The sequence below is a fragment of the Pseudophryne corroboree genome, chromosome 9 (assembly GCF_028390025.1).
Source record: "Pseudophryne corroboree isolate aPseCor3 chromosome 9, aPseCor3.hap2, whole genome shotgun sequence".
NCBI classification, from domain to species: Eukaryota; Metazoa; Chordata; class Amphibia; order Anura; family Myobatrachidae; genus Pseudophryne; species Pseudophryne corroboree.
Genome location: NC_086452.1, coordinates 10,338,770 through 10,365,807, shown reverse-complemented (window position 1 = coordinate 10,365,807; position 27,038 = coordinate 10,338,770). Strand labels below are relative to the sequence as shown.

Genomic DNA, 27,038 nt, shown 5'->3' with positions numbered 1-27,038 from the left:
AGAGCATGACACCCAGAGCATGAAACCCCTGGTAACGAGCAGGTAATGTTAAAGTAATTAGAAGCCTTACTATTGGACATAACGTATCACGGGCATTGCGGTGTGTGGCATAATATGGTGCATTACTGTGTGAGGTCTGTTGGTGCAGGGTCAAAAACTGGGATATAAGGTAGTCTTTTCTTGTGAGGCCACACCCATTTTAACGCGGCCACACCCTGCGTGCAAATTTGGTGTTTTTTTATATCTACGGAGTGGGGAGTGGGGGGGGGGGGGGGGGGGGTTTGCCAAATTGTCTAAAAACAGCCCTGTTTATAATAACAAGATAAAATTGTTTTAGCTGAATTAGCACGCCAAAGTAAAAATAAAATGTGCAATTAATCCTCACCAGAGACCACAGAATGGAGATCAGTACTGTACTGTGTATTCTAATGTAGGGTAGGGTGTAGTATGGTATGCCAGCGGCTGGGCTCCCGGCGACCAGCATACCGGTGCCGGGAGCCCGACCGCCGGCATACCGACAGTGTGGCGAGCGCAAAGGAGCCCCTTGCGGGCACGGTCCCTCCAGGGGGGTCGTGGACCCCCATGAGGGAGAATATCTGTCGGTATGCCGGGTGTCGGGATCCCGGCGCCGGTATACTGTGCGCTGGGATCCCGACATTCGGCATACTGAAGACCACTCGTAGGGTAGGGGGTCTGTGTATTCTAATGTAGGGTAGGGGGTCTGTGTATTCTAATGTAGGGTAGGGGGTTTGTGTGTTATAATGTACGGTAGGGGGTCTGTGTGTTATAATGTACGGTAGGGGGTCTGTGTATTCTAATGTAGGGTAGGGGGATCTGTGTGTTATAATGTAGGGTGGGGGGTCTGTGTGTTATAATGTAGGGTAGGGGGGTCTGTGTGTTATAATGTAGGGTAGGGGGTCTGTGTATTATTATGTAGGGTAGGAGGGTCTGTGTATTCTAATGTAGGGTAGGGGGGTCTGTGTGTTATAATGTAGGGTAGGGGGGTCTGTGTGTTATAATGTAGGGTAGGGGGTCTGTGTATTATGTAGGGTAGGGGGGTCTGTATTATGTAGGGTAGGGGGATCTGTGTATTCTAATGTAGGGTAGGGGGGTCTGTGTATTCTAATGTAGGGTAGGGGGGTCTGTGTATTCTAATGTAGGGTAGGGGGGTCTGTGTATTCTAATGTAGGGTAGGGGGTCTGTGTATTCTAATGTAGGGTAGGGGGGTCTGTGTATTCTAATGTAGGGTAGGGGGATCTGTGTATTCTAATGTAGGGTAGGGGGGTCTGTGTATTCTAATGTAGGGTAGGAGGGTCTGTGTATTCTAATGTAGGGTAGGGGGATCTGTGTATTCTAATGTAGGGTAGGGGGGTCTGTGTATTATTATGTAGGGTAGGGGGGTCTGTGTATTCTAATGTAGGGTAGGGGGTCTGTGTGTTATAATGTAGGGTAGGGGTCTGTGTGTTATTATGTAGGGTAGGGGGTCTGTGTATTCTAATGTAGGGTAGGGGGGTCTGTATATTCTAATGTAGGGTAGGGGGTCTGTGTGTTATAATGTAGGGTAGGGTGTCTGTGTGTTATAATGTAGGGTAGGGGGATCTGTGTATTCTAATGTAGGGTAGGGGGTCTGTGTATTATTATGTAGGGTAGGGGGTCTGTGTGTTATTATGTAGGGTAGGGGGTCTGTGTGTTATAATGTAGGGTAGGGGGTCTGTGTATTATTATGTAGGGTAGGGGGGTCTGTGTGTTATAATGTAGGGTAGGGGGACTGTGTATTATTATGTAGGGTAGGGGGTCTGTGTATTATTATGTAGGGTAGGGGGTCTGTGTATTATTATGTAGGGTAGGGGGTCTGTGTATTATTATGTAGGGTTGGGGGTCTGTGTATTATTATGTAGGGTAGGGGGGTCTGTGTATTATTATGTAGGGTAGGGGGGTCTGTGTATTATTATGTAGGGTTGGGGGTCTGTGTGTTATTATGTAGGGTAGGGGGTCTGTGTATTATTATGTAGGGTAGGGGGGTCTGTGTGTTATAATGTAGGGTAGGGGGATCTGTGTGTTATAATGTAGGGTAGGGGGTCTGTGTATTATTATGTAGGGTAGGGGGTCTGTGTATTATTATGTAGGGTAGGGGGTCTGTGTATTATTATGTAGGGTAGGGGGTCTGTGTATTATTATGTAGGGTTGGGGGTCTGTGTATTATTATGTAGGGTAGGGGGGTCTGTGTATTATTATGTAGGGTAGGGGGTCTGTGTATTATTATGTAGGGTTGGGGGTCTGTGTATTATTATGTAGGGTAGGGGGGTCTGTGTATTATTATGTAGGGTAGGGGGGTCTGTGTATTATTATGTAGGGTTGGGGGTCTGTGTGTTATTATGTAGGGTAGGGGGTCTGTGTATTATTATGTAGGGTAGGGGGGTCTGTGTGTTATAATGTAGGGTAGGGGGGTCTGTGTGTTATAATGTAGGGTAGGGGGACTGTGTATTATTATGTAGGGTAGGGGGTCTGTGTATTATTATGTAGGGTAGGGGGTCTGTGTATTATTATGTAGGGTAGGGGGTCTGTGTATTATTATGTAGGGTTGGGGGTCTGTGTATTATTATGTAGGGTAGGGGGGTCTGTGTATTATTATGTAGGGTAGGGGGATCTGTGTATTATTATGTAGGGTTGGGGGTCTGTGTGTTATTATGTAGGGTAGGGGGTCTGTGTATTATGTAGGGTAGGGGGGTCTGTGTGTTATAATGTAGGGTAGGGGGATCTGTGTGTTATAATGTAGGGTAGGGGGTCTGTGTATTCTAATGTAGGGTAGGGGGTCTGTGTGTTATAATGTAGGGTAGGTGGTCTGTGTGTTATAATGTAGGGTAGGGGGGTCTGTTTATTCTAATGTAGGGTAGGGGGTCTGTGTGTTATAATGTAGGGTAGGGGGTCTGTGTATTATGTAGGGTAGGGGGTCTGTGTATTCTAATGTAGGGTAGGGGGGTCTGTGTATTCTAATGTAGGGTAGGAGGGTCTGTGTGTTATAATGTAGGGTAGGGGGATCTGTGTGTTATAATGTAGGGTAGAGGGTCTGTGTGTTATAATGTAGGGTAGGGGGATCTGTGTGTTATAATGTAGGGTAGGGGGTCTGTGTATTCTAATGTAGTGTAGGGGGTCTGTGTATTCTAATGTAGGGTAGGGGGTCTGTGTATTCTAATGTAGGGTAGGGGGGTCTGTGTATTATAATGTAGGGTAGGGGGTCTGTGTATTATTATGTAGGGTAGGGGGTCTGTGTGTTATAATGTAGGGTAGAGGGTCTGTGTTATAATGTAGGGTAGGGGGATCTGTGTATTCTAATGTAGGGTAGGGGGTCTGTGTATTATTATGTAGGGTAGGGGGTGTCTGTGTGTTATAATGTAGGGTAGAGGGTCTGTGTGTTATAATGTAGGGTAGGGGGTCTGTGTGTTATAATGTAGGGTAGGGGGGTCTGTGTATTATTATGTAGGGTAGGAGGGTCTGTGTATTCTAATGTAGGGTAGGGGGATCTGTGTATTCTAATGTAGGGTAGGGGGGTCTGTGTATTATTATGTAGGGTAGGGGGGTCTGTGTGTTATAATGTAGGGTAGGGGGTCTGTGTATTATTATGTAGGGTAGGGGGTCTGTGTATTATTATGTAGGGTAGGGGGTCTGTGTGTTATAATGTAGGGTAGGGGGGTCTGTGTGTTATAATGTAGGGTAGGGGGGTCTGTGTGTTATAATGTAGGGTAGGGGGTCTGTGTATTATTATGTAGGGTAGGGGGTCTGTGTATTATTATGTAGGGTAGGGGGTCTGTGTATTATTATGTAGGGTTGGGGGTCTGTGTATTATTATGTAGGGTAGGGGGGTCTGTGTATTATTATGTAGGGTAGGGGGGTCTGTGTATTATTATGTAGGGTTGGGGGTCTGTGTGTTATTATGTAGGGTAGGGGGTCTGTGTATTATTATGTAGGGTAGGGGGGTCTGTGTGTTATAATGTAGGGTAGGGGGATCTGTGTGTTATAATGTAGGGTAGGGGGTCTGTGTATTATTATGTAGGGTAGGGGGTCTGTGTATTATTATGTAGGGTAGGGGGGTCTGTGTGTTATAATGTAGGGTAGGGGGTCTGTGTGTTATAATGTAGGGTAGGGGGGTCTGTGTGTTATAATGTAGGGTAGGGGGGTCTGTGTATTCTAATGTAGGGTAGGGGGTCTGTGTATTATTATGTAGGGTAGGGGGTCTGTGTATTATTATGTAGGGTAGGGGGGTCTGTGTGTTATAATGTAGGGTAGGGGGGTCTGTGTATTCTAATGTAGGGTAGGGGGTCTGTGTATTATTATGTAGGGTAGGGGGTCTGTGTATTATTATGTAGGGTAGGGGGTCTGTGTATTATTATGTAGGGTAGGGGGGTCTGTGTGTTATAATGTAGGGTAGGGGGGTCTGTGTGTTATAATGTAGGGTAGGGGGGTCTGTGTATTATGTAGGGTAGGGGGGTCTGTGTATTATTATGTAGGGTAGGGGGTCTGTGTATTATAGACTGTTGGACCTGATGCACTCATTGTAGCTTTCATGCAGGAGATATGAGTTTGGAACAGAACACAAGACGACAGTACTGTATGGGGACGCGGCGTTGTCCACAAGCTCCAAAAACCTAGATTTTCAGAGCATAGTCTACGTAAGCTCCAATCAGCTCCTAACTGTCATGTCACAGGCTGTGTTTGAAAAATGACAGTGAGGAGCTGATTGGCCGGTACTTTATCACCGTGCTATTTAACACTCTCCAAGGCTTGATAAATCTGGGCCTATGTCAGGACACGCCTTATCCCAGCAACAGCCCAGTGACAACCTGCCCTATTGGCTGCGGCTTGTGACATTATGGAATCTTACACTTCTGGGCATTTATGCAAATTCTGATAACTAAGCCCCACACTATCAGGTTTCACTGTCAAGCAGCAGCACTTACCGTACTGTATCGCATCAGACCGCAGCCACTTAATATTAGGCACCACTGCAATTCAGCACTGTACAAATATTCTGCAGTGTGGCGCTAAAAGACGGTACCCTGAGATCTTGGAATTAGAACCATATGCACCGGCGAAAGGCCGATCTTAGATCTATCACTGCACAGGCGCAGCCTCGTCTCGCGCACTGCGCTTTGGTCTTTCTTCTTCTTCCCTTTTTTGGCGCCTTATAAATGCAAATAAAGTGGAGGTTTACCAGCAAGCTATTTATTATAGGGAACCAGCCAAGGCCAATCCCAGCAGCTGTGTCATCCCTTGAATGCCAGGCGCAGGTCTGTGGTACAGGGGGAATGGGAGCAGTGCCCACCCCCCTCCCCCCGTGCCCCTGAGCTGCACAGACTGGCGCCAAGTAGATTATTACAGCAATAATGTTGCAAAGCTACGACTGGCACCACCGCAGTCTGGCACCACCGCTGTCTGGCACCTCCGCAGTCTGGCATCTGCCAGTTCCAACAGAATTACAATTAGAATATAAGAAGTAGTCTACAATAAGTAACCCTAATAGTATCATCTTGAAGGAAATGTCTGTGGTTTCCTATACCTGCTGCGATCCTTCCATTCCCGCCGGCAGCCGCAACCTCCATAGGTTCCTACATTCCCACCGGCAGCCGCAGCCCCCATAGGTTCCAACATTCCCGCCGGCAGCCGCAGCACTCATAGGTTCCAACATTCCCGCCGGAAACCGCAGCCTCCATAGGTTCCTACATTCCCACCGGCAGCCGCAGGACCCATAGGTTCCAACATTCAGGCCGGCAGCCGCAGCCTCCATAGGTTCCAACATTCCCGCAGGAGCCGCAGCACCCATAGGTTCCAACATTCCCGCCGGCAGCCGCAGCACTCATAGGTTCCAACATTCCCGCCGGCAGCCGCAGCCTCCATAGGTTCCTACATTCCCACCGGCAGCCGCAGGACCCATAGGTTCCAACATTCAGGCCGGCAGCCGCAGCCTCCATAGGTTCCAACATTCCCGCCGGAGCCGCAGCACCCATAGGTTCCAACATTCCCGCCGGCAGCCACAGCCTCCATAGGTTCCAACATTCCCGCCGGCAGCCACAGCCTCCATAGGTTTCTACATTCCCGCCGGCAGCCGCAGCCCCCATAGGTTCCAACATTCCCGCCACCAGCCACAGCCCCCATAGGTTCCTACATTCCCGCCGGCAGCCGCAGCCCCCATAGGTTCCAACATTCCCGCCGGCAGCCGCAGCCCCCATAGGTTCCAACATTCCCGCTGGCAGCCGCAGCCCCCATAGGTTCCAACATTCCCGCCGGCAGCCGCAGCCTCCATAGGTTCCAACATTCCCGCCGGCAGCCGCAGCCCCCATAGGTTCCAAAATTCCCACCGGCAGCCGCAGCCCCCATAGGTTCCAACATTCCCGCCGGCAGCCGCAGCACCCTTAAGTTCCAACATTCCCACCGGCAACCGCAGCCCCCATAGGTTCCTACATTCACGCCGGCAGCCGCAGCCCCCATAGGTTCCAACATTCCCGCCGGCAGCCGCAGCACCCTTCGGTTCCAACATTCCCGCCGGCAGCCGCAGCCCCCATAGGTTCCAACATTCCCGCTGGCAGCCGCAGCCCCCACAGGTTTCTACATTCCCGCCGGCAGCCACAGCCCCCACAGGTTTCTACGGAGGATGCAATGCTGCCAGATTAACTAACTCCTGGAATGCAAAGCAATCCCGATATTGGCACACGCAGTTACTGCCATCTGAAGATGGCAGGAGCTCCCGCTGTAGCCTATGGGCTACACATTGCAATCTCAGCCGGGAGAGGATTTCCCGGGAACCCTCCAAGTCAATGGTGGCCACGCATGCGTAGGAGCCTCCTTCCAGAGCTCCTGTCCCTGCTGATGTATGCAAATTGTGCAATGCGATCTTGGGCGCTAACATTGCGCCCAGATTGCATTGCAAATGTAAAAATTGATAAATGAGCCCTAAGAGAGAGGGAAACAGCCCCCACTCAGAATCAGAGGTCGCCCAGAGGTGACCCGGCAGCAGGGCTGCCATCAGACAGTGTGGGGCCCAGTAAGGCTCTAACAGGCAGGGCCCCCATTATCATATTGTACTGGGTTCTGCAGTGTGACGCGTCTGGTTCCAGGGCTGACCGCAATGTGCAGCTAAGTGTAGACCGCAATGTGCAGCTAAGTGTAGGTAAGTGGATGGCTCAAGTAAGTTACAGGTTTCCTTCTAACCCCAAGGATCCTCCAAGGGCCCTTCCCCTCCCCCCCCCCCACCCCCACCCCCCCCACACTACTGATAGTAAACCCCAGACCTGCCTTTATTGTGCTGCAGCATACCTGTGCCACGTGTTATTTCACGTTGTGGGCCATTCCGTGGCAGGCTACACACACAACCGTTACCTTATACAAAGTAACACATAGGGCTTTATTTAAAAAAGAAATCGAGAAGTGGCGTAAAAGCATTGAGGCTTTTTTTTCCTTTCAGTTTAATATTGATATCTTATTGTGTGCCGGGACAGAACTAGCGGTAAAGGTGTGTGCCGGCGAGACGATGATAGATCCTGGTGCCATAATTCACCTAAGACAACATGTACCCTCCCAGCCGGTCTCTTCCTGCGCCCCGCCCCTGGGGGCACACATAACGCCATCATGAGATGTGTTCCAGAGAAGCGTTGCTCCATTAAATACAGTTAGTGCGCAGCCCCCAATGCAGCAGGGTAATTGGAGAATAGTGACCGGCTTTCTCCTGTACACAAGCTGGATTTCACTTACTAAATACACCCCGTGACCTATTACAGTATTCCTATAAAGCAGTTTTGCGCTGCGCCAGATAACGTGCATGATAACTTTGTGTTTACAGTGTAATCAGATGCGTTTTCCCACCCTAAGGGGCCCATCCATCATCACTATGGGGCCCGTTACATATGCGGTGATGCTAGTTTCCGCACCTTTTGTATTCGGTAACCGGCCCAGTCATTATTTGGGGGCTGAATGGAACGTCTAGTATTCAGCAAACTCCGAAAACCTTATTTGTGGGAATCCGTGATGATCAATAGGTCCCTAAACGTAGCCTATATATAACACGCGGAACCACAGAAACGCTCATTTCCTGGATTCAATGTAAGGGGTCTACACTTTAGCCCAGTCCACCAATGTGCCAAAAACACGTTTATTTTACCCTTCTGGGGTCACCAGCCCCGCTTCACGTCTTTGTATAATCTGCATAATGGCCGAGCCTGCCCTGTAGACAGTGTTACATGTATGACCCCTGAATACCAGCCTGGGAGAGAGATAAAGGGGTCTATTTACTAAGCCTTGGAGAGAGAGATAAAGTGGATGGAGATAAAGCGGTCTATTTACTAAGCCTTGGGGAGAGAGATAAAGTGGATGGAGATAAAGGGGTCTATTTACTAAGCCTTGGAGAGAGAGATAAAGTGGATGGAGATAAAGGGGTCTATTTGCTAAGCCTTGGAGAGAGATAAAGTGGATGGAGATAAAGGGGTCTATTTGCTAAGCCTTGGAGAGAGATAAAGTGGATGGAGATAAAGGGGTCTATTTGCTAAGCCTTGGAGAGAGATAAAGTGGATGGAGATAAAGGGGTGTATTTACTAAGCCTTGGAGAGAGAGATAAAGTGGATGGAGATAAAGGGGTCTATTTGCTAAGCCTTGGAGAGAGATAAAGTGGATGGAGATAAAGGGGTCTATTTACTAAGCCTTAGAGAGAGAGATAAAGTGGATGGAGATAAAGGGGTGTATTTACTAAGCCTTGGAGAGAGAGATAAAGTGGATAGAGATAAAGCGGTCTATTTGCTAAGCCTTGGGGAGAGAGATAAAGTGGATGGAGATAAAGGGGTCTATTTACTAAGCCTTAGAGAGAGAGATAAAGTGGATGGAGATAAAGGGTGTATTTACTAAGCCTTAGAGAGAGAGAGATAAAGTGGATGGAGATAAAGGGTGTATTTACTAAGCCTTAGAGAGAGAGATAAAGTGGATGGAGATAAAGGGTGTATTTACTAAGCCTTAGAGAGAGAGAGATAAAGTGGATGGAGATAAAGGGGTGTATTTACTAAGCCTTAGAGAGAGAGATAAAGTGGATGGAGATAAAGGGGTCTATTTACTAAGCCTTAGAGAGAGAGATAAAGTGGATGGAGATAAAGGGGTCTATTTACTAAACCGTGGAGAGAAATAAAGTACCAGTCATTACGCTCCTAACTGACAAGTTACAGCAGAGTTTGAAAATAGTTATAAGCGGATTGGTTGGTAGTTTATCTCTCTCCACGGCTTAGTACATAGACCCCGCAGTGTTGTACACATCGGTCACATCTCGTTTGCAGCTGAATGGGCATAACGTGGTGGCAATGTCCCCATATGTCGGCTGCGAGGGTATTTAGAGTAGTGTGTACACCGCACAGATACACCTCTTCCACCAGGTAACAGGGCTGGTGCAATTCTGCAGAGGTTGTGGTGGCAGCGGCTGGATGTGCTCACCTCGGGCTACAGGGAAATATACGCATCTATCTCCAGGGCCACCATACGGCCACAGCTGACCAGCCCGGTGCGCACATTGGTCGCACAAACCTGCGTCCATTCCCTGCCTCGGAGCGACAGCCGATGGCTCATTAGCACTACTGGCATCCAAGAGTTATCTGCCAAAGAATAAATATCACTTTAGAGACACCTGCGGCAAGTGGTGGCGAACATTAACGCCACGCAAATTCCCTGCACCATTTACTCACGTAGAGATACAGTATATACGTTTCTGTGTTTTAAATATCGCAACCAAATCAGTATGAACTTAATAAAATGTATAAAAAAAATTAAAAGATTGGAATACGCTATGAAAAACAGGGACATGTGTAGGATCTGCTGGGGAAATTAGGGACAGTTGGAAACTGTCGACAACCCCCCCCCCCCTATTGATATTTGTAAATATGACACAAATAGATATATCTCCCAACACAAACCAATGACCTCTTCTATTGCAACGCTGACCTCCCGAGCGTCCTCCTCATCCACACGCGTCAGGGTAGTACAAGCCTCCTGACATCCAACACAGCGAGATAAGTCCCCCCGTAGTGACTGGGGATCCGGTCTGAAGATCGACAGTGTCTAGGTCGACAATGTTTAGGTCGACCACTATAGGTCGACAGTCACTAGGTCGACATGGATGGAAGGTCGACAGGGTTTCTAGGTCGACATGTGCTAGGTCGACAGGTCTAAAGGTCGACATGAGTTTTTAAAAATTTTTCTTTTTTTGAATTTTTTCATACTCAACGATCCACGTGGACTACGATTGGAACGGTAAAGTGTGCCGAGCGAAGCGGTAGCGGAGCGAAGGCACCATGCCCGAAGCATGGCGAGCGAAGCGAGCCATGCGAAGGGACGCGGTGCACTAATTTGGGATCCCGGTCACTCTACGAAGAAAACGACACAAAAAAAATTAAAAAATTCCTCATGTCGACCTTTAGGCCTGTCGACCTAGCACATGTCGACCTAGAAACCATGTCGACCTTCCATCCATGTCGACCTAGTGACTGTCGACCTATAGTGGTCGACCTAGACACTGTCGATTTGATGAACCACTCCCAGTGACTGATGGAGGGCTGTCCGTTTCTGAACACGACCTCGATCTACGGTAGATGTATTAAACCTTGGAGAGAGATAAAGTGGGGAGAGATAAAGTACCAGCCAATCCACTCAGCCATGTGGCAGGCTGTGTTTGAAAAGTGGCAGTTGGGAGCGGATTGGCTGTTACTTTATCACTCTCCAGGGCTTAGTACATAGACCCCGGAGTAATTTGTCCCATATGTACAATTTTGCCATTAATTCTTTCCTAGCTCTGGGTCCTGCCGACATCACATCAGCAAGCTGCAGCTTCCTACATACAAGCATCGTGTCGGCAGCACATCCTGAGTGGGGGAGGATGGAGGTGGGACTCTGCCGTGCTGCTGTATACGGAGAAAGACTGCTTACATTAAAATAAAGCAATGAGGCCGCAAGCTCTGGTTGAATACAATGTGGGTTTGGAAGACGTCCATAGCTCTGTACTCTCTGCCCTGTGACTGTCTTGACATGTCAGGAGAATCATCCACATTGCCCGACCACAACTCACACAGACATAATAGTAAGCAGTACAAAGTAAAATTGTTACATGCACAAAGATGCATCTGTCCCCTATTCCATGCAGGCACAACTTGTAGGATGGCTACATACATGGTATAGGTAGGGTACGTTTTAGAGGTAGGTGGACATTGGAACAATCCCATTATTCCCGCAGATAGAATGATTTGGAACAGAGGTTCCCAAACTTGGTCCTCAAGGAACCCAACAGTCCAGGTTTTAGGTATATCCCTGGCTCAGCACAGGTGGCTAAATCTAATTAACTAAGGTGCTAATTAAGTCACCTGTGGCCAAGCATGGATACATTTAAAACCAGGAGCGTTGGGGTGGCTTGAGGACCACATTTGGGAACCTCTGATTTGGAGTATTGTGGAGAGTAGAGGAGGTCACTCACCACTGGGCTCAGATGCCCTCTGGGTTCCAGCAGGTGTCCGGCGTGGGCAGATACAGCGGCACCATCTGGGCGGTCAGACAGGGAGCTGGGTGCATGGTGCAGGAGCTGCTGCCTGGGATTGCAGTGTAGCAGTAGCTGGGAGAGCTGGTCACAACTTGCAGACTGTCTACATGCTTTCTGATTGTCCCACCCCACGCAAGACACAGCATTCTGCACACTCCCAGATTAACTCATCATTCACTTGTAACACACATCGCCTAATGCTCCAGCCCCATGTATCTGCAGGGACACCAGTGTGCAATGCCTAAATATACAGGAGTAACACATCGCCTAATGCTCCAGCCCCATGTATCTGCAGAGACACCAGTGTGCAATGCCTAAATATACAGGAGTAACACATCGCCTAATGCTCCAGCCCCATGTATCTGCAGAGACACCAGTGTGCAATGCCTAAATATACAGGAGTAACACATCGCCTAATGCTCCAGCCCCATGTATCTGCAGAGACACCAGTGTGCAATGCCTGAGTATACAGGAGTAACACACATCGCCTAATGCTCCAGCCCCATGTATATGCAGGGACACAAGTGTGCAATGCCTAAATATACAGGAGTAACACACATCGCCTAATGCTCCAGCCCCATGTATCTGCAGGGACACCAGTGTGCAATGCCTGAGTATATAGGAGTAACACACATCGCCTAATGCTCCAGCCCCATGTATCTGCAGGGACACCAGTGTGCAATGCCTGAGTATATAGGAGTAACACACATCGCCTAATGCTCCAGCCCCATGTATCTGCAGGGACACCAGTGTGCAATGCCTGAGTATATAGGAGTAACACACATCGCCTAATGCTCCAGCCCCATGTATCTGCAGGGACACCAGTGTGCAATGCCTGAGTATACAGGAGTAACACACATCGCCTAATGTTCCAGCCCCATGTATCTGCAGGGACACCAGTGTGCAATGCCTGAGTATACAGGAGTAACACACATCGCCTAATGCTCCAGCCCCATGCATCTGCAGGGACACCAGTGTGCAATGCCTGAGTATATAGGAGTAACACACATCGCCTAATGCTCCAGCCCCATGCATCTGCAGAGACACCAGTGTGCAATGCCTGAGTATATAGTACACATCGCCTAATGCTCCAGCCCCATGTATCTGCAGAGACACCAGTGTGCAATGCCTGAGTATACAGGAGTAACACACATCACCTAATGCTCCAGCCCCATGTATCTGCAGGGACACCAGTGTGCAATGCCTTAGTATACAGGAGTAACACACATCGCCTAGTGCTCCAGCCCCATGTATCTGCAGAGACACCAGTGTGCAATGCCTGAGTATACAGGAGTAACACATCACCTAGTGCTCCAGCCCCATGTATCTGCAGGGACACCAGTGTGCAATGCCTGAGTATACAGGAGTAACACATTGCCTAATGCTCCAGCCCCGTGTATCTGCAGGGACACCAGTGTGCAATGCCTGAGTATACAGGAGTAACACATCACCTAGTGCTCCAGCCCCATGCATCTGCAGGGACACCAGTGTGCAATGCCTGAGTATACAGGAGTAGCACACATCACCTAGTGCTCCAGCCCCATGTATCTGCAGGGACACCAGTGTGCAATGCCTGAGTATACTGTACACAGGAGTAACACACATCGCCTAGTGCTCCAGCCCCATGCATCTGCAGGGACACCAGTGTGCAATGCCTGAGTATACAGGAGTAACACACATCGCCTCATGCTCCAACCCCATGTATCTGCAGGGACACCAGTGTGCAATGCCTGAGTATACTGTACACAGGAGTAACACACATCGCCTAGTGCTCCAGCCCCATGTATCTGCAGGGACACCAGTGTGCAATGCCTGAGTATACTGTACACAGGAGTAACACACATAGCCTAGTGCTCCAGCCCCATGTATCTGCAGGGACACCAGTGTGCAATGCCTGAGTATACAGGAGTAACACACATCGCCTCATGCTCCAACCCCATGTATCTGCAGGGACACCAGTGTGCAATGCCTGAGTATACTGTACACAGGAGTAACACACATCGCCTAGTGCTCCAGCCCCATGTATCTGCAGGGACACCAGTGTGCAATGCCTGAGTATACTGTACACAGGAGTAACACACATAGCCTAGTGCTCCAGCCCCATGTATCTGCAGGGACACCAGTGTGCAATGCCTGAGTATACAGGAGTAACATGCATTACCTAATCCTCAGCCCCATGTATCTGCAGGGACACCAGTGTGCAATGCCTGAGTATACAGGAGTAACATGCATTACCTAATGCTCCAGCCCCATATATCTGCAGGGACACCAGTGTGCAATGCCTGAGTATACTGCACACAGGAGTAACACACATTGCCTAATGCTCCAGCCCCATGCATCTGCAGGGACACCAGTTTGCAATGCCTGAGTAGAGTAACACACATCGCCTCATGCTCCAGCCCCATGCATCTGCAGGGACACCAGTGTGCAATGCCTGAGTATACAGGAGTAACACACATCGCCTAATGCTCCAGCCCCATGCATCTGCAGAGACACCAGTGTGCAATGCCTGAGTATACAGGAGTAACACACATCGCCTTATGCTCCAGCCCCATGCATCTGCAGAGACACCAGTGTGCAATGCCTGAGTATATAGGAGTACCACACATCGCCTAATCCTCAGCCCCATGCATCTGCAGGGACACCAGTGTGCAATGCCTGAGTATACTGTACACAGGAGTAACACACATCGCCTAGTGCTCCAGCCCCATGTATCTGCAGGGACAACAGTGTGCAATGCCTGAGTATACAGGAGTAACACATTGCCTAATCCTCAGCCCTATGCATCTGCAGGGACACCAGTGTGCAATGGTACAGAAAAAATATTTTCCAGCGCTTTCCCTATATTAACTTAATAAATTCAATTTATAGACCGCTTTGAAAATGTAAATTTGTATTCAAATATATTGTCTTATGATTATTATGAACATTGGTCAATGTTAAAAATGCTTGTGATCACAAGAAATAATTATATAAAAATGACCAGTGCGCTCTCTCATAACAGATATAAATTACACACAGACACATATAGATACACTTGTTTCAGTTGTCTCGGGAGTTCATACACTAAGTAGTGTTTTACTCTTCTCCCTTTGTTTCGGCCTGTCACAATTTTGCGGCTCCCTTATCTCCTTAAAAATGCTTATGTCTCAGTTCCTTGATTTCCGTTAGGTAATTCTGTTGGTCTCTGTCCTGTTTATATACTGAAAAGGCGTCCCGTTTTACATGTCAGTCACAGTTCAAAGTCAGTTTTATAACTGCGTCCTATACAGTGCTCCGTATCAGCATAAAAGTAGTCTGCCGGCAGACTTGTTTCCAATTACCGCTTCCTCCTCTTTCTTCGGTCCTGGGCTCCCGGTGATCGGTGTCCGGCGGGGATTTGCGGGCTGGCGGCGATCGATACTCTCTGCAATCGACGCGTTTCACCTTGCGGCTTCGTCAGGATGCTCGAGTTGATCGATGCCAATACGGAGCTGTCTTTTATCTCATGTGTGTTCAATCCTTAATTGGTATCCTTCTCTCTAATTAGTGGTGCACTGTTCATCTGGATCTTATACAGCTGGCCTGGGAGTGCTTAATTCTCATTGTATTCTACACAGCATAATGGAGAAAACAAGACAGGATTCACCTCCCAGTAACACATTACCTAATCCTAAGCCCCATGTATCTGCAGGGACACCAGTGTACAATGCTTGTTGATACTGTACACAATAGTAACACAACGTGCGACACAGTACAATGTCAGCAAGGTTTTATATAAAACGACACATGCTGTGAATGGTCAAGTTAATAAGAGTCGACAGAGATTGCTGATATAATGTCTATACTTTATTGGATACCCTGCAATACATACAGTATTCCTGTCCGTTATGTACTACAATATCTCTAGAACTGGTCCAATATAAACAACGCCCCATTAAACACAAGGCTGTCTCTACAGAGCCAGGCATAGGCAAAGTAGGGCATTTGGAATGGCTAGGGGCACAAGCAGCTTCTGCCGATTAAAATGATATGCGGCATGCCTATATTCTGTGTGTGACTGCGGCTGTATCTGCATACGAGATGCATTACCAATGTGCGGCATTATGTGTATAAGGTGTACTACAGTACTTTGTGGCATAACGTATAGAAAGGGCACTACGGTGTGGCCTAATGTGAATAAAGAGCAATATGGTGTGGTGTAATGTGAATGAGGAGCAATATGGTGTGGTGTAATGTGAATAAGGGGCACTAAAGTGAGGAGTAATGTGGTATTACGGTGTGATGTAATGTGAATAAGAGACACTATTGCATGATATAATGTGAATAAAGTTGCAGTACTGTGTGCAGTCATTTCAACTGGGGGTATTATTGTGTGGCCGTGCCCCTTCCCAGCAAGAACACACACCGTTTTGGGCTGGCACTGAATCTGCACACTGTTCCTATTTAAAATATAAGGGGTAGGAGCACCAAAATGAGGACTGGTGTGGGTGAGGGGTGATGGTGCTGGGAAAGGGGTACAGGGTCAGAGGCGGAACTAGCATCTGTGCAAGGGGGCACCAGCCAAAATCTTGCCTAGGGCATCATATTGGTTAGGGATGACTGTGTCTCTAGGTCCTAAGATGTATACACAGGATCCCCTATCGACCACACACATATGATGCAGCAGCCTCTGCCTTGTCCCAGTCTATACCCTGTGATATGGATTGTGCTTCTTTAAACACTGCAATATTGTACTCCACATCGGCCACTGCAAGCACTATCTCCTGCTCCGGCCCACAGAATACACTGCAACATTTGTACTCCTGTATTATTGCAGTACCTTCACTTCTTTCTCTATTCATGAAGCAGTGAAAAGTGTGGAGAAGTGAGCCAGTGGAGAAGTTGCCCATGGCAACCAATCAGCGTTGAAGTAACATTTATAATTTGCATACTACAATTGTACGAAGCTGCCGATTGGTTGCCATGGGCAACTTCCCCACAGGCTCACTTCTCCACACTTTTCACTGCTTCATGAACAGACCCTCAGACTGTAATGTGGCAGTTAGGAGCTGGCTGACACTTTATCTCTCTCCAAGGCTTTAGCCGGGTGCACACTAGAGCAAGGCGTCTCCAGACAGGCCGACATTGTTACAGCGGTACACATCAGAACGATGCAAGAACAGAATGATCCCTCCTTCCGTACAGCATGGCCAACGATGATTGCGACCGCGGGAGCCGCAGAATGGCTGTCCACACTGAGCCGGTAAGTCGTTCCAATTTGGACGGAAATTAGATATCAGGCCGATATCGTTCCAGTATGCGCTCAGCTTTAGTAAATAGACCCCTATATTCCAGTACATTCTGCTCTGGCGCGCTGTGTACTGCAATCCCCGCTATACCCACTGTCCTACAAAGCGTCACGTCACACAGTGTACATGGGGGGTCATTCAGAGTTGATCGCACGTAGCAACTTTTTGCTGCTCGTGCGATCATCTAGACGCCGCCTATGGGGGAGTGTACGTTAGCGTAGCAGGGCTGCGATCGCTTGTGCATCCCTGCTATGCTAAAAAGTTTCCTGCAAAACAAGACCAGGGTCAGACCTACTTACCCTGTGCGACGGATCCAGCGACGAAGGTCCTGGGATTGACGTCAGACATTTGCCCTCCAAATGCCTGGACACGCCTAAGTTCGGATCTCCACGCCCGTAAAACTGCGAGTAGACGCCACCGGAACTCCTCCCCGCCATCAATCTTCTTACGATAGCGCTAGCGATCACTTTCTTCTTTGTTCTAGCCACTGCGCAGTTCTGACCCGTTCGCACAGCAGCGAAGAACCGCTCAATAGCCATAGTAAAGCCATACGCCCCCAGGTTCCACTTCCCATCCCAGTAACATAGCCATACGCCCCCCGGGTTCCCATCCCAGCAGCAGAGCTCTACATCCCTGGGTTCCCATCCCAGCAGCAGAGCCATACGCCCCCGGGATCCCATCCCAGCAGCAGAGCTCTACGCCCCCGGGACCCAATCCCAGCAGCAGAGCTCTACGCCCCCGGGATCCCATCCCTGCAGTGGGTTCCATCCCAGCAGCAGAGCTCTACGCCCCCGGGTTCCCATCCCAGCAGCAGAGCTCTACGCCCCCGGGTTCCCATCCCAGCAGCAGAGCTCTACGCCCCCGGGTTCCCATCCCAGCAGCAGAGCTCTACGCCCCCGGGTTCCCATCCCAGCAGCAGAGCTCTACGCCCCTGGGTTCCCATCCCAGCAGTGGGTTCCATCCCAGCAGCAGAGCTCTACGCCCCTGGGTTCCCATCCCAGCAGCAGAGCTCTATGCCGCCAGGTTCCCATCCCAGCAGTGGGTTCCATCCCAGCAGCAGAGCTCTACGCCCCCGGGTTCCCATCCCAGCAGCAGAGCTCTACGCCCCCGGGTTCCATCCCAGCAGCAGAGCTCTACGCCCTCGGGTTCCCATCCCAGCAGCAGAGCTCTACGCCCCCGGGTTCCCATCCCAGCAGCAGAGCTCTACGCCCCCGGGTTCCATCCCAGCAGCAGAGCTCTACGCCCCCGGGTTCCCATCCCAGCAGCAGAGCTCTACGCCCCCGGGTTCCCATCCCAGCAGCAGAGCTCTACGCCCCCGGGTTCCCATCCCAGCAGCAGAGCTCTACGCCCCCGGGTTCCCATCCCAGCAGCAGAGCTCTACGCCCCCGGGTTCCCATCCCAGCAGCAGAGCTCTACGCCCCCGGGTTCCCATCCCAGCAGCAGAGCTCTACGCCCCCGGGTTCCCATCCCAGCAGCAGAGCTCTACGCCCCCGGGTTCCCATCCCAGCAGCAGAGCTCTACGCCCCCGGGTTCCCATCCCAGCAGCAGAGCTCTACGCCCCCGGGTTCCCATCCCAGCAGCAGAGCTCTACGCCCCCGGGTTCCCATCCCAGCAGCAGAGCTCTACGCCCCCGTGTTCCCATCCCAGCAGCAGAGCTCTACGCCCCCGTGTTCCCATCCCAGCAGCAGAGCTCTACGCCCCCGTGTTCCCATCCCAGCAGCAGAGCTCTACGCCCCCGTGTTCCCATCCCAGCAGCAGAGCTCTACGCCCCCGTGTTCCCATCCCAGCAGCAGAGCTCTACGCCCCCGTGTTCCCATCCCAGCAGCAGAGCTCTACGCCCCCGTGTTCCCATCCCAGCAGCAGAGCTCTACGCCCCCGTGTTCCCATCCCAGCAGTGGGTTCCATCCCAGCAGCAGAGCTCTATGCCGCCAGGTTCCCATCCCAGCAGTGGGTTCCATCCAGCAGCAGAGCTCTACGCCCCCGGGTTCCCATCCCAGCAGCAGAGCTCTACGCCCCCGGGTTCCATCCCAGCAGCAGAGCTCTACGCCCTCGGGTTCCCATCCCAGCAGCAGAGCTCTACGCCCCCGGGTTCCCATCCCAGCAGCAGAGCTCTACGCCCCCGGGTTCCCATCCCAGCAGCAGAGCTCTACGCCCCCGGGTTCCCATCCCAGCAGCAGAGCTCTATGCCGCCAGGTTCCCATCCCAGCAGTGGGTTCCATCCCAGCAGCAGAGCTCTACGCCCCCGGGTTCCCATCCCAGCAGCTAAGCTCTATGCCCCCGGGTTCCATCCCAGCAGCAGAGCTCTACGCCCCCGGGTTCCCATCCCAGCAGCAGAGCTCTACGCCCCCGGGCTCCCATCCCAGCAGCAGAGCTCTACGCCCCCGGGCTCCCATCCCAGCAGCAGAGCTCTACGCCCCCGGGTTCCCATCCCAGCAGCAGAGCGCTACGCCCCCGGGTTCCCATCCCAGCAGCAGAGCGCTACGCCCCCGGGTTCCCATCCCAGCAGTGGGTTCCATCCCAGCAGCAGAGCTCTACGCCCCCGGGTTCCCTTCCCAGCAGCAGAGTGCTATGCCCCCGGGTTCCCATCCCAGCAGTGGGTTCCCAGCAGTAGAGCTCTACGCCCCCGGGTTCCCATCCCAGCAGCAGAGATCTACGCCCCCGGGTTCCCATCCCAGCAGCAGAGCTCTACGCCCCCGGGTTCCCATCCCAGCAGTGGGTTCCCAGCAGTAGAGCTCTACACCCCCGGGTTCCCATTCCAGCAGTAGAGCTCTACGCCCCCGGGTTCCCATCCCAGCAGCAGAGATCTACGCCCCCGGGTTCCCATCCCAGCAGCAGAGCTCTACGCCCCCGGGTTCCCATCCCAGCAGCAGAGATCTACGCCCCCGGGTTCCCATCCCAGCAGCAGAGCTCTACGCCCCCGGGTTCCCATCCCAGCAGTGGGTTCCCAGCAGTAGAGCTCTACACCCCCGGGTTCCCATTCCAGCAGCAGAGATCTACGCCCCCGGGTTCCCATCCCAGCAGCAGAGTGCTATGCCCCCGGGTTCCCATCCCAGCAGTGGGTTCCCAGCAGCAGAGATCTACGCCCCCGGGTTCCCATCCCAGCAGCAGAGCTCTACGCCCCCGGGTTCCCATCCCAGCAGCAGAGCTCTACGCCCCCGGGTTCCCATCCCAGCAGTGGGTTCCCAGCAGTAGAGCTCTACACCCCCGGGTTCCCATCCCAGCAGCAGAGCTCTATGCCGCCAGGTTCCCATCCCAGCAGCAGAGCTCTACGCCCCCGGGTTCCCATCCCAGCAGTTGGTTCCATCCCAGCAGCAGAGCTCTACGCCCCCGGGTTCCCATCCCAGCAGCAGAGCTCTATGCCGCCAGGTTCCCATCCCAGCAGCAGAGCTCTACGCCGCCAGGTTCCCATCCCAGCAGTGGGTTCCATCCCAGCAGCAGAGCTCTACGCCCCCGGGTTCCCATCCCAGCAGCAGAGCTCTACGCCCCCGGGTTCCCATCCCAGCAGCAGAGCTCTACGCCCCCGGGTTCCCATCCCAGCAGCAGAGCTCTACGCCCCCGGGTTCCCATCGCAGCAGCAGAGCTCTCCGCCCCCGGGTTCCCATCCCAGCAGCAGAGCTCTACGCCCCTGGGTTCCCATCCCAGCAGCAGAGCTCTACACCCCCGGGTTCCCATCCCAGCAGCAGAGCTCTACGCCCCTGGGTTCCCATCCCAGCAGCAGAGTGCTATGCCCCCAGGTTCCCATCCCAGCAGTGGGTTCCCAGCAGCAGAGATCTACGCCCCCGGGTTCCCATCCCAGCAGCAGAGCTCTACACCCCCGGGTTCCCATCGCAGCAGCAGAGCTCTCTGCCCCCGGGTTCCCATCGCAGCAGCAGAGCTCTCCGCCCCCGGGTTCCCATCCCAGCAGCAGAGCTCTACGCCCCCGGGTTACCATCCCAGCAGCAGAGCTCTATGCCCCCGGGTTCCCATCCCAGCAGCGGGTTCCATCCCAGCAGCAGAGCTCTACGCCCCCAGGTTCCCATCCCAGCAGCAGAGCGCTATGCCCCCGGGTTCCCATCGCAGCAGTGGGTTTCATCCCAGCAGTAGAGCTCTACGCCCCCGGGTTCCTATTCCAGCAGTGGGTTCCATCCCAGCAGCAGAGCGCTACGGCCCCAGGTTCCCATCCCATCAGCAGAGCTCTACGGCCCCGGGTTCCCATCCCAGCAGCAGAGCTCTACGGCCCTGGGTTCCCATCCCAGCAGCAGAGCTCTACGCCCCCAGGTTCCCATCCCAGCAGTGGGTTCCATCCCAGCAGCAGAGCTCTACGCCTCCGGGTTACCATCCCAGCAGCGGGTTCCATCCCAGCAGCAGAGCTCTACACCCCCGGGTTCCGATCCCAGCAGTGGGTTCCATCCCAGCAGCAGAGCTCTATGCCCCCAGGTTCCCATCCCAGCAGCAGAGCTCTATGCCCCCAGGTTCCCATCCCAGAAGTGGGTTCCATCCCAGCAGCAGAGCTCTACGCCCCCGGGTTCCCATCCCAGCAGCAGAGCTCTACAGACCCGGGTTCCCATCCCAGCAGCAGAGCTCTACGCCCCTGGGTTCCATCCCAGCAGCAGGTTCCATCCCAGCAGCAGAGCTCTACGCCCCGGGTTCCATCCCAGCAGCAGAGCGCTACGCCCCCGGGTTCCCATCCCAGCAGCAGAGCTCTACGCCCCCGGGTTCCCATCCCAGCAGCAGAGCTCTACAGACCGGGTTCCCATCCCAGCAGCAGAGCTCTACGCCCCTGGGTTCCATTCCAGCAGCGGATTCCATCCCAGCAGCAGAGCGGTACGCCCCCGGGTTCCATCCCAGCAGCAGATTCCATCCCAGCAGCAGAGCTCTACACCCCCGGGTTCCTATCCCAGCAGCAGAGCTCTACGTTCCCGGGTAGGGAGCGGTTACACAGAGCAGAACTGAATAGCTGTGACTTCTGTAAAAGAATAATCACAGAGCTAAATTACAGATGAGAAACATTTGTTACAGAGAATTCATGTATTATATACTTTATTTAATATAAATAAATCTATATGTGTATAGGATACAGCTGTAATGTGCAGCAAGGTATCACACCAGCATACGCACAAACGTTGTGTAAAGCGTCACAATCTGTGAGGTAACCCCGGGCAGATATTGTGTAGTAACGTGACTGATGAAAGCTGCTATTGAAGGAATTCAGGCGACACGATACTGCAGGTCTGAGCCTGTCACCCGTATAACGAGATTCTCCGGTTCTCACTTCAGGAAGGAAATTGTAACAAGAGAAAAATAAAATGAAACCATTAAATAACATGGTTATGTACAAACGTTACTGAAGGGTGCAGATCTGCGCTAAAACTATACTATCCAGACATTTTCTTACATTGCCTAACCTGCCCCAGACACATGATGGGAACCTAAATTCCATGTTATATATACGGTGTGACTGTATGCCCTCAGTATCCCCTGACCGTGCTGTGTACAGTACCAACTCACTATGGACATTGGAGGTTATTCAGACCTGGAGGCAATAGCGGACCGCAGCGCAGTTTGCCAATGGCGGCAAACTGCGTATGCACAGTGGCTGGCAAACACACACACATTGCGGTCGCATCCATCGGGACTGCCCAGAGAAGAGTACGACATGTCCGTATAATACAGAGGTGCTCAAACAGTGACAAAATGGCGACATGGATGCATAGTAGCAGCGTCTGCAACCATCTTGGTAAAACGGCCTAATACCTCAATAAAATGCAAAGCAGAGATTGAAATGGAGTGTGTTCCATTTCCAACACAAACTGCGCATGCACGGCCGTCACATGCGGCACAGAGTTGGGTGAAGTGACAGGATCCCGCTCCTTAAAAATGTGCGAACCGGTAGCGCATAGACTACTATAGCATAACGCCATCTGGAGATAGCATTACCTATCAGGGCCAAGCTCTGGAATGCCTCTTCGTATTTCAGATCTTGGTAAATCCGGCAGCACAGCAGCCCCTACAGAAATCTATGGGGGCTCCATTTGCAGATGAAAATAGAGGGAACATGGCCTATATCAGATTTCTACTGCGACCCCCTCCTACATCATTATTTGCAGGCCCCCAAAAATGTCTATTTTCAAGAACCAGCTGACAAAATGATAAAAAGGCCCCTATGTGCCTAAATTAACTAGCCCCCTTAATATATAATTACCTGGCCAGTATAACGGACCACCTCCTGCAGGAACAGGTCGGCCATTTTGTAGAAGACAACTTCATGTTTCTATAGTAAAGCATTAGAAGAATATATTTGCTGTACAATGATTTTACGCAACATAGTGATATTTCCACGTAAATCTCCCCCCCCCCCCCCCCCAGCTAAACACCTAATCTGTAACCAGAGGCAGAAGCAGGACACAAGCACTTAGCTCTGTCATGTACGCGGCGTACATCAGTAAACACATACTGCAGCTCGGCCTAATGTACAGCACACGCGTTGTGTAATATGCAATAATAACCTGCCATCATCTGCAAGTGTATAATGGACTCCTCAGTATCCGCGTCCCCATTGGGTATTGATGGTCTGTAATTGAGACACGGACTTTGCTGAACGCAAGACAGCAACCATTAAATATTCATCATGATTTGGAGAGGTGTACTTGTGCATCTGTGCCACATGCTTCCCCTGAGGGTGAGAAGCCACTTTTGGGAATTCGCTGTTTGGTGGGCTGTGGACTGGCGTCTATCCTTAAGACACAGGACACTTGGCCTTTGAGACGTTCCGCCAGTCTTCAGAATATGGTTTGGGTTTTAGAGACTCTTTGGAAGAGACCATAGTGGAGCAAGTCAAAGGTGCAAAACAATAGGGGCACATTACCCTGGTACACCTTGCCCAGTGAGAGGTTTTCTTTTGTATCTAGTTTCCTGCTGAGCAGGCAACCCTGTCCTGCAGTGATGGGCCCTACTAGGAGCAGAACAGTCTGTTTAGTGTCCCATCCTGAACTGGAAAATTACAAAAAGTTCTAAACATAAAATGTTTTCCAATTACAAAAGGAAAAAAAAAAAAAAGAAAAAGCATAAAAAAAAAAAAAAAAAAAAAAACACAGGGAAGGGTAACGCGGTTTCACTATAAAGCACTTCCCGTTTTACTTTAATAATCTTCCTTTCATAAACACATTTAACAAAAATAAATCACTTTCATAAATGATTCAGAGATAAAACAGAAGATTTCTCTGCAGCGGATGGGCTGTGTTACCGGAATTTCTGTTCCCAACTGGGACACGTGTTGGGAAACCTGATAATTGAATATCTAGTGTTTATGGACTGAGAGAGCCCATCACGTGGAGAAGACCTCTTGTCTCCGTGAAGACACTTATTACATTGTGCCGTGTTTTCCCAACAGATAATAACGTTCTCCTCCAATAACAGAAACCGCCGTCGCCCCATCAGTACAAGTGTATATTCCGGAGACATATAAAAGGCGTGTCCCAGGAGTCATAGCAAGGCACCACAGACCAAGCAAGCGGGCCAAAGTCCTCTGTAACATTAGTTACGTGTCCGCGTCGGCCCTGTGTTTATAAGGATCAGGTCATCGTCTTCCTGGGTTCTGTAAAGAAATAAAATTACACAGTCTAGTGATATAAACGTGGCAGCACAATAAGTGGGATCGTGGCGGGCAGATCAGTGAAGCCGTTTAACCATTTTCTTGTGCCCAGTACAAGAGAACACACATGACAGACAGAGCCGTACTATATTTACTAACGGGTGGATTGTCAAAGCTGCCGGTCGGTTGCTTTGATAGAACGTTTTAAAACATCAATAAAGATATCTATACTGAACAAGCCTGATTTACCAACCACGAGGCGGTTACTGATCCTACAATTCTTACCCCCAGGGACAGCAATAAATGCGAAGAAAAAAAAAACACAAAAAATTCCAAAAACAACTCTCACCTCTTCACCTGCTCCCAGCAATGCCACACACGGCCATCTGGACCAGTCACCGTATAGCGTCGGACAGAGGGATCTGCCTCAGTGCACCTCAGGTTGCAGCGCCTCTTTATTTAGTGGCCAGTACACAAACCCCCAGCTCTACTGAGGCGCAGACAACCATAGGCCTCACCAAGACGAAGCTTGCTAATCACTGGGGTTATTGCAATTTGCCCTTAAAGTACAGTTCTATAAGCATTCCCATGGCATGGATGCCTGACCGGGATGGTGAGAAGCACTGATCTGTTCCGGCACATTGGTTGGCTATTGGTGCAATAATGTAACAGGTATGCCCTAGACCCACCTGTGGCAGCAGCAGATCAGACTGGCCATGCTCATTCCCCGATTTTCACTATTGGGCGTGCTAAACAGGTAGTCGCCGCCATGCAGAAATTTGTGCAGATCTGTCTTCGGGAACCCATTCTGCTGGTAATTCTTAAAAAAATAAAAATTAGAATAAAATAGTATAATACATAAGGATACAAGATAACCATTATTCGCCCTGCTGTAACATAGAAACATAGTATGTGACGGCAGATAAGAACCACTTGGCCCATCTAGTCTGCCCCTTTTTTATCCTTTAGGCAATCTCAACCCTTTTTGAACCTTAATTCTTTGTAAGGATATTCATATGCCTGTCCCAAGCATGTTTAAATTGCTCTACAGTCTTAGCCTCTACCACCTCTGATGGGAGGCTATTCCACTTATCCACTACCCTTTCTGTGAAGTAATTTTTCCTTAAAATATCCCCTGAATCTCCCCCCCTCCAGTTTCAGTGTATGTCCTCGAGTTCTAATACTTCTCTTCCTCTGAAGAATGTTTCCCTCCTGAACTTTAAGACCCTTGATATATTTGAAAGTTTCTATCATGTCCCCCCTTTCCCTTCTCTCCGCCAAACTATACATGTTTATATCTTTTAGCCTTTCCGGGTAAGTTTTGTGATGTAGGCCATGCACCATTTTAGTTGCCCTTCTTTGTACACTCTCTAATGTGTCTATATCCTTCTGGAGATATGGTCTCCAGAACTGGACACAGTATTCCAGATGAGGCCGCACCAATGACCTATACAGTGGCATTATCACTTCTTTTTTCCTACTACTGATAACTCTCCCTATGCAACCAAGCATCTGACTTGCCTTTCTCATTGCTTTGTTGCATTGCTTTCCTGCCTTCAAGTCACTTGAAATAGTGACTCCTAAATCTCTTTCCTCCTCAGTAGTTTCCATTATAGTACCCTTGATACTATATTTAGCATTTGGGTTTTTGAGACCCAAGTGCATGATTTTGCATTTTTTAGCATTAAACTGTAGCCGCCACGTTCTTTACCATTTTTCAAGCCTAGCTAGGTCATCAATCATTTGTTTTACCCCTCCCGGTGTGTCTACCCTGTTGCATATCTTTGTATCATCTGCAAAAAGGCATACTTTCCTATCAGTACCATTTGCAATGTCACCAACAAAGATATTAAAAAGAGAACTGGTCCAAGTACAGATCCCTGGGGTACTCCACTGGTAACATTTCCCTCCATAGATGGCACTCCATTTACTACAACTGTTTGTTTCCTATCCTGCAACTAGGTTCTTATCCATTTAGCTGTTTTATAATCCACCCCTACGCTTTCAAGTTTATTTAGCAGTCTGCGATGTGGAACAGTGTCAAATGCCTTACTAAAGTCTGGATATGCTACATCTACAGCTCTCCCTTGATCTATTATTTTCATCAGTCAAAAAAATAAAATAAAAAAGTGAAGAAGATTTGTTTGGCATGATCTCCCACCAGTAAATCCATGCTGTTTTGAATCCTGTAAGTTGTTTGATTTAAGATATTCCACTACTCTTTCTTTTAATAGTTTTTCCATTACTTTCCCTACTACTGATGTAAGGCTGACTGATCTGTAGTTACTTGTTTCTACTTTTGTGCAGTGGAACTACATTTGCTCTTTTCCAGTCCTCTGAAATAGCACCTGTATTTAGTGACTGGTTAAATAATTCTGTTAAAGGTGTCACCAGCACATCTTTTAGCTCTTTGAGTATCCTTGGGTGTATCCCATCTGGCCAGGGCCGGCGCCACCACTAGGCAGCTTTAGGCATCTGCCTATGGGCGGCAGCGCTGGAAGGGCGGCACTGACTAACTATAGAAAAAAAAAAAAGAAAAAAAAAAAGTGACCGCGTTCCTCCTCACTCCCCCCCAGGCCCGGCGCTACCCGCTCAGCTGACCTGGGCAGGCGCTCTCCCTGCTCTGCTGTGGTACATTACTGCTGCCGCT

At 50.4% G+C, this 27,038-nt stretch overlaps 2 protein-coding genes across 5 annotated transcripts in view; both read right to left on the bottom strand.

Moving 5' to 3' along the window:
* The window catches only part of LPAR3 (lysophosphatidic acid receptor 3), an 83,531-nt gene extending 71,764 nt beyond the window's left edge, over positions 1-11,767 (bottom strand). The window contains exon 1 of the mRNA XM_063938954.1: positions 11,486-11,767. The gene's annotated coding sequence lies outside the window, so the exon portion shown is untranslated. The remainder of the gene's footprint in view (positions 1-11,485) is intronic.
* Positions 11,768-23,906: 12,139 nt separating this feature from the next.
* The window catches only part of MCOLN2 (mucolipin TRP cation channel 2), a 44,619-nt gene continuing 41,487 nt past the window's right edge, over positions 23,907-27,038 (bottom strand). For all 4 annotated transcript variants that reach the window (XM_063938946.1, XM_063938945.1, XM_063938948.1 and 1 more), the window contains 2 exons: positions 25,078-25,208; positions 23,907-24,391 (listed from right to left, as the gene is read on the bottom strand). In XM_063938946.1, the coding sequence (XP_063795016.1) occupies positions 24,331-24,391; positions 25,078-25,208 (192 nt within the window). In that variant the 3' untranslated portion in view covers positions 23,907-24,330. The remainder of the gene's footprint in view (positions 24,392-25,077; positions 25,209-27,038) is intronic.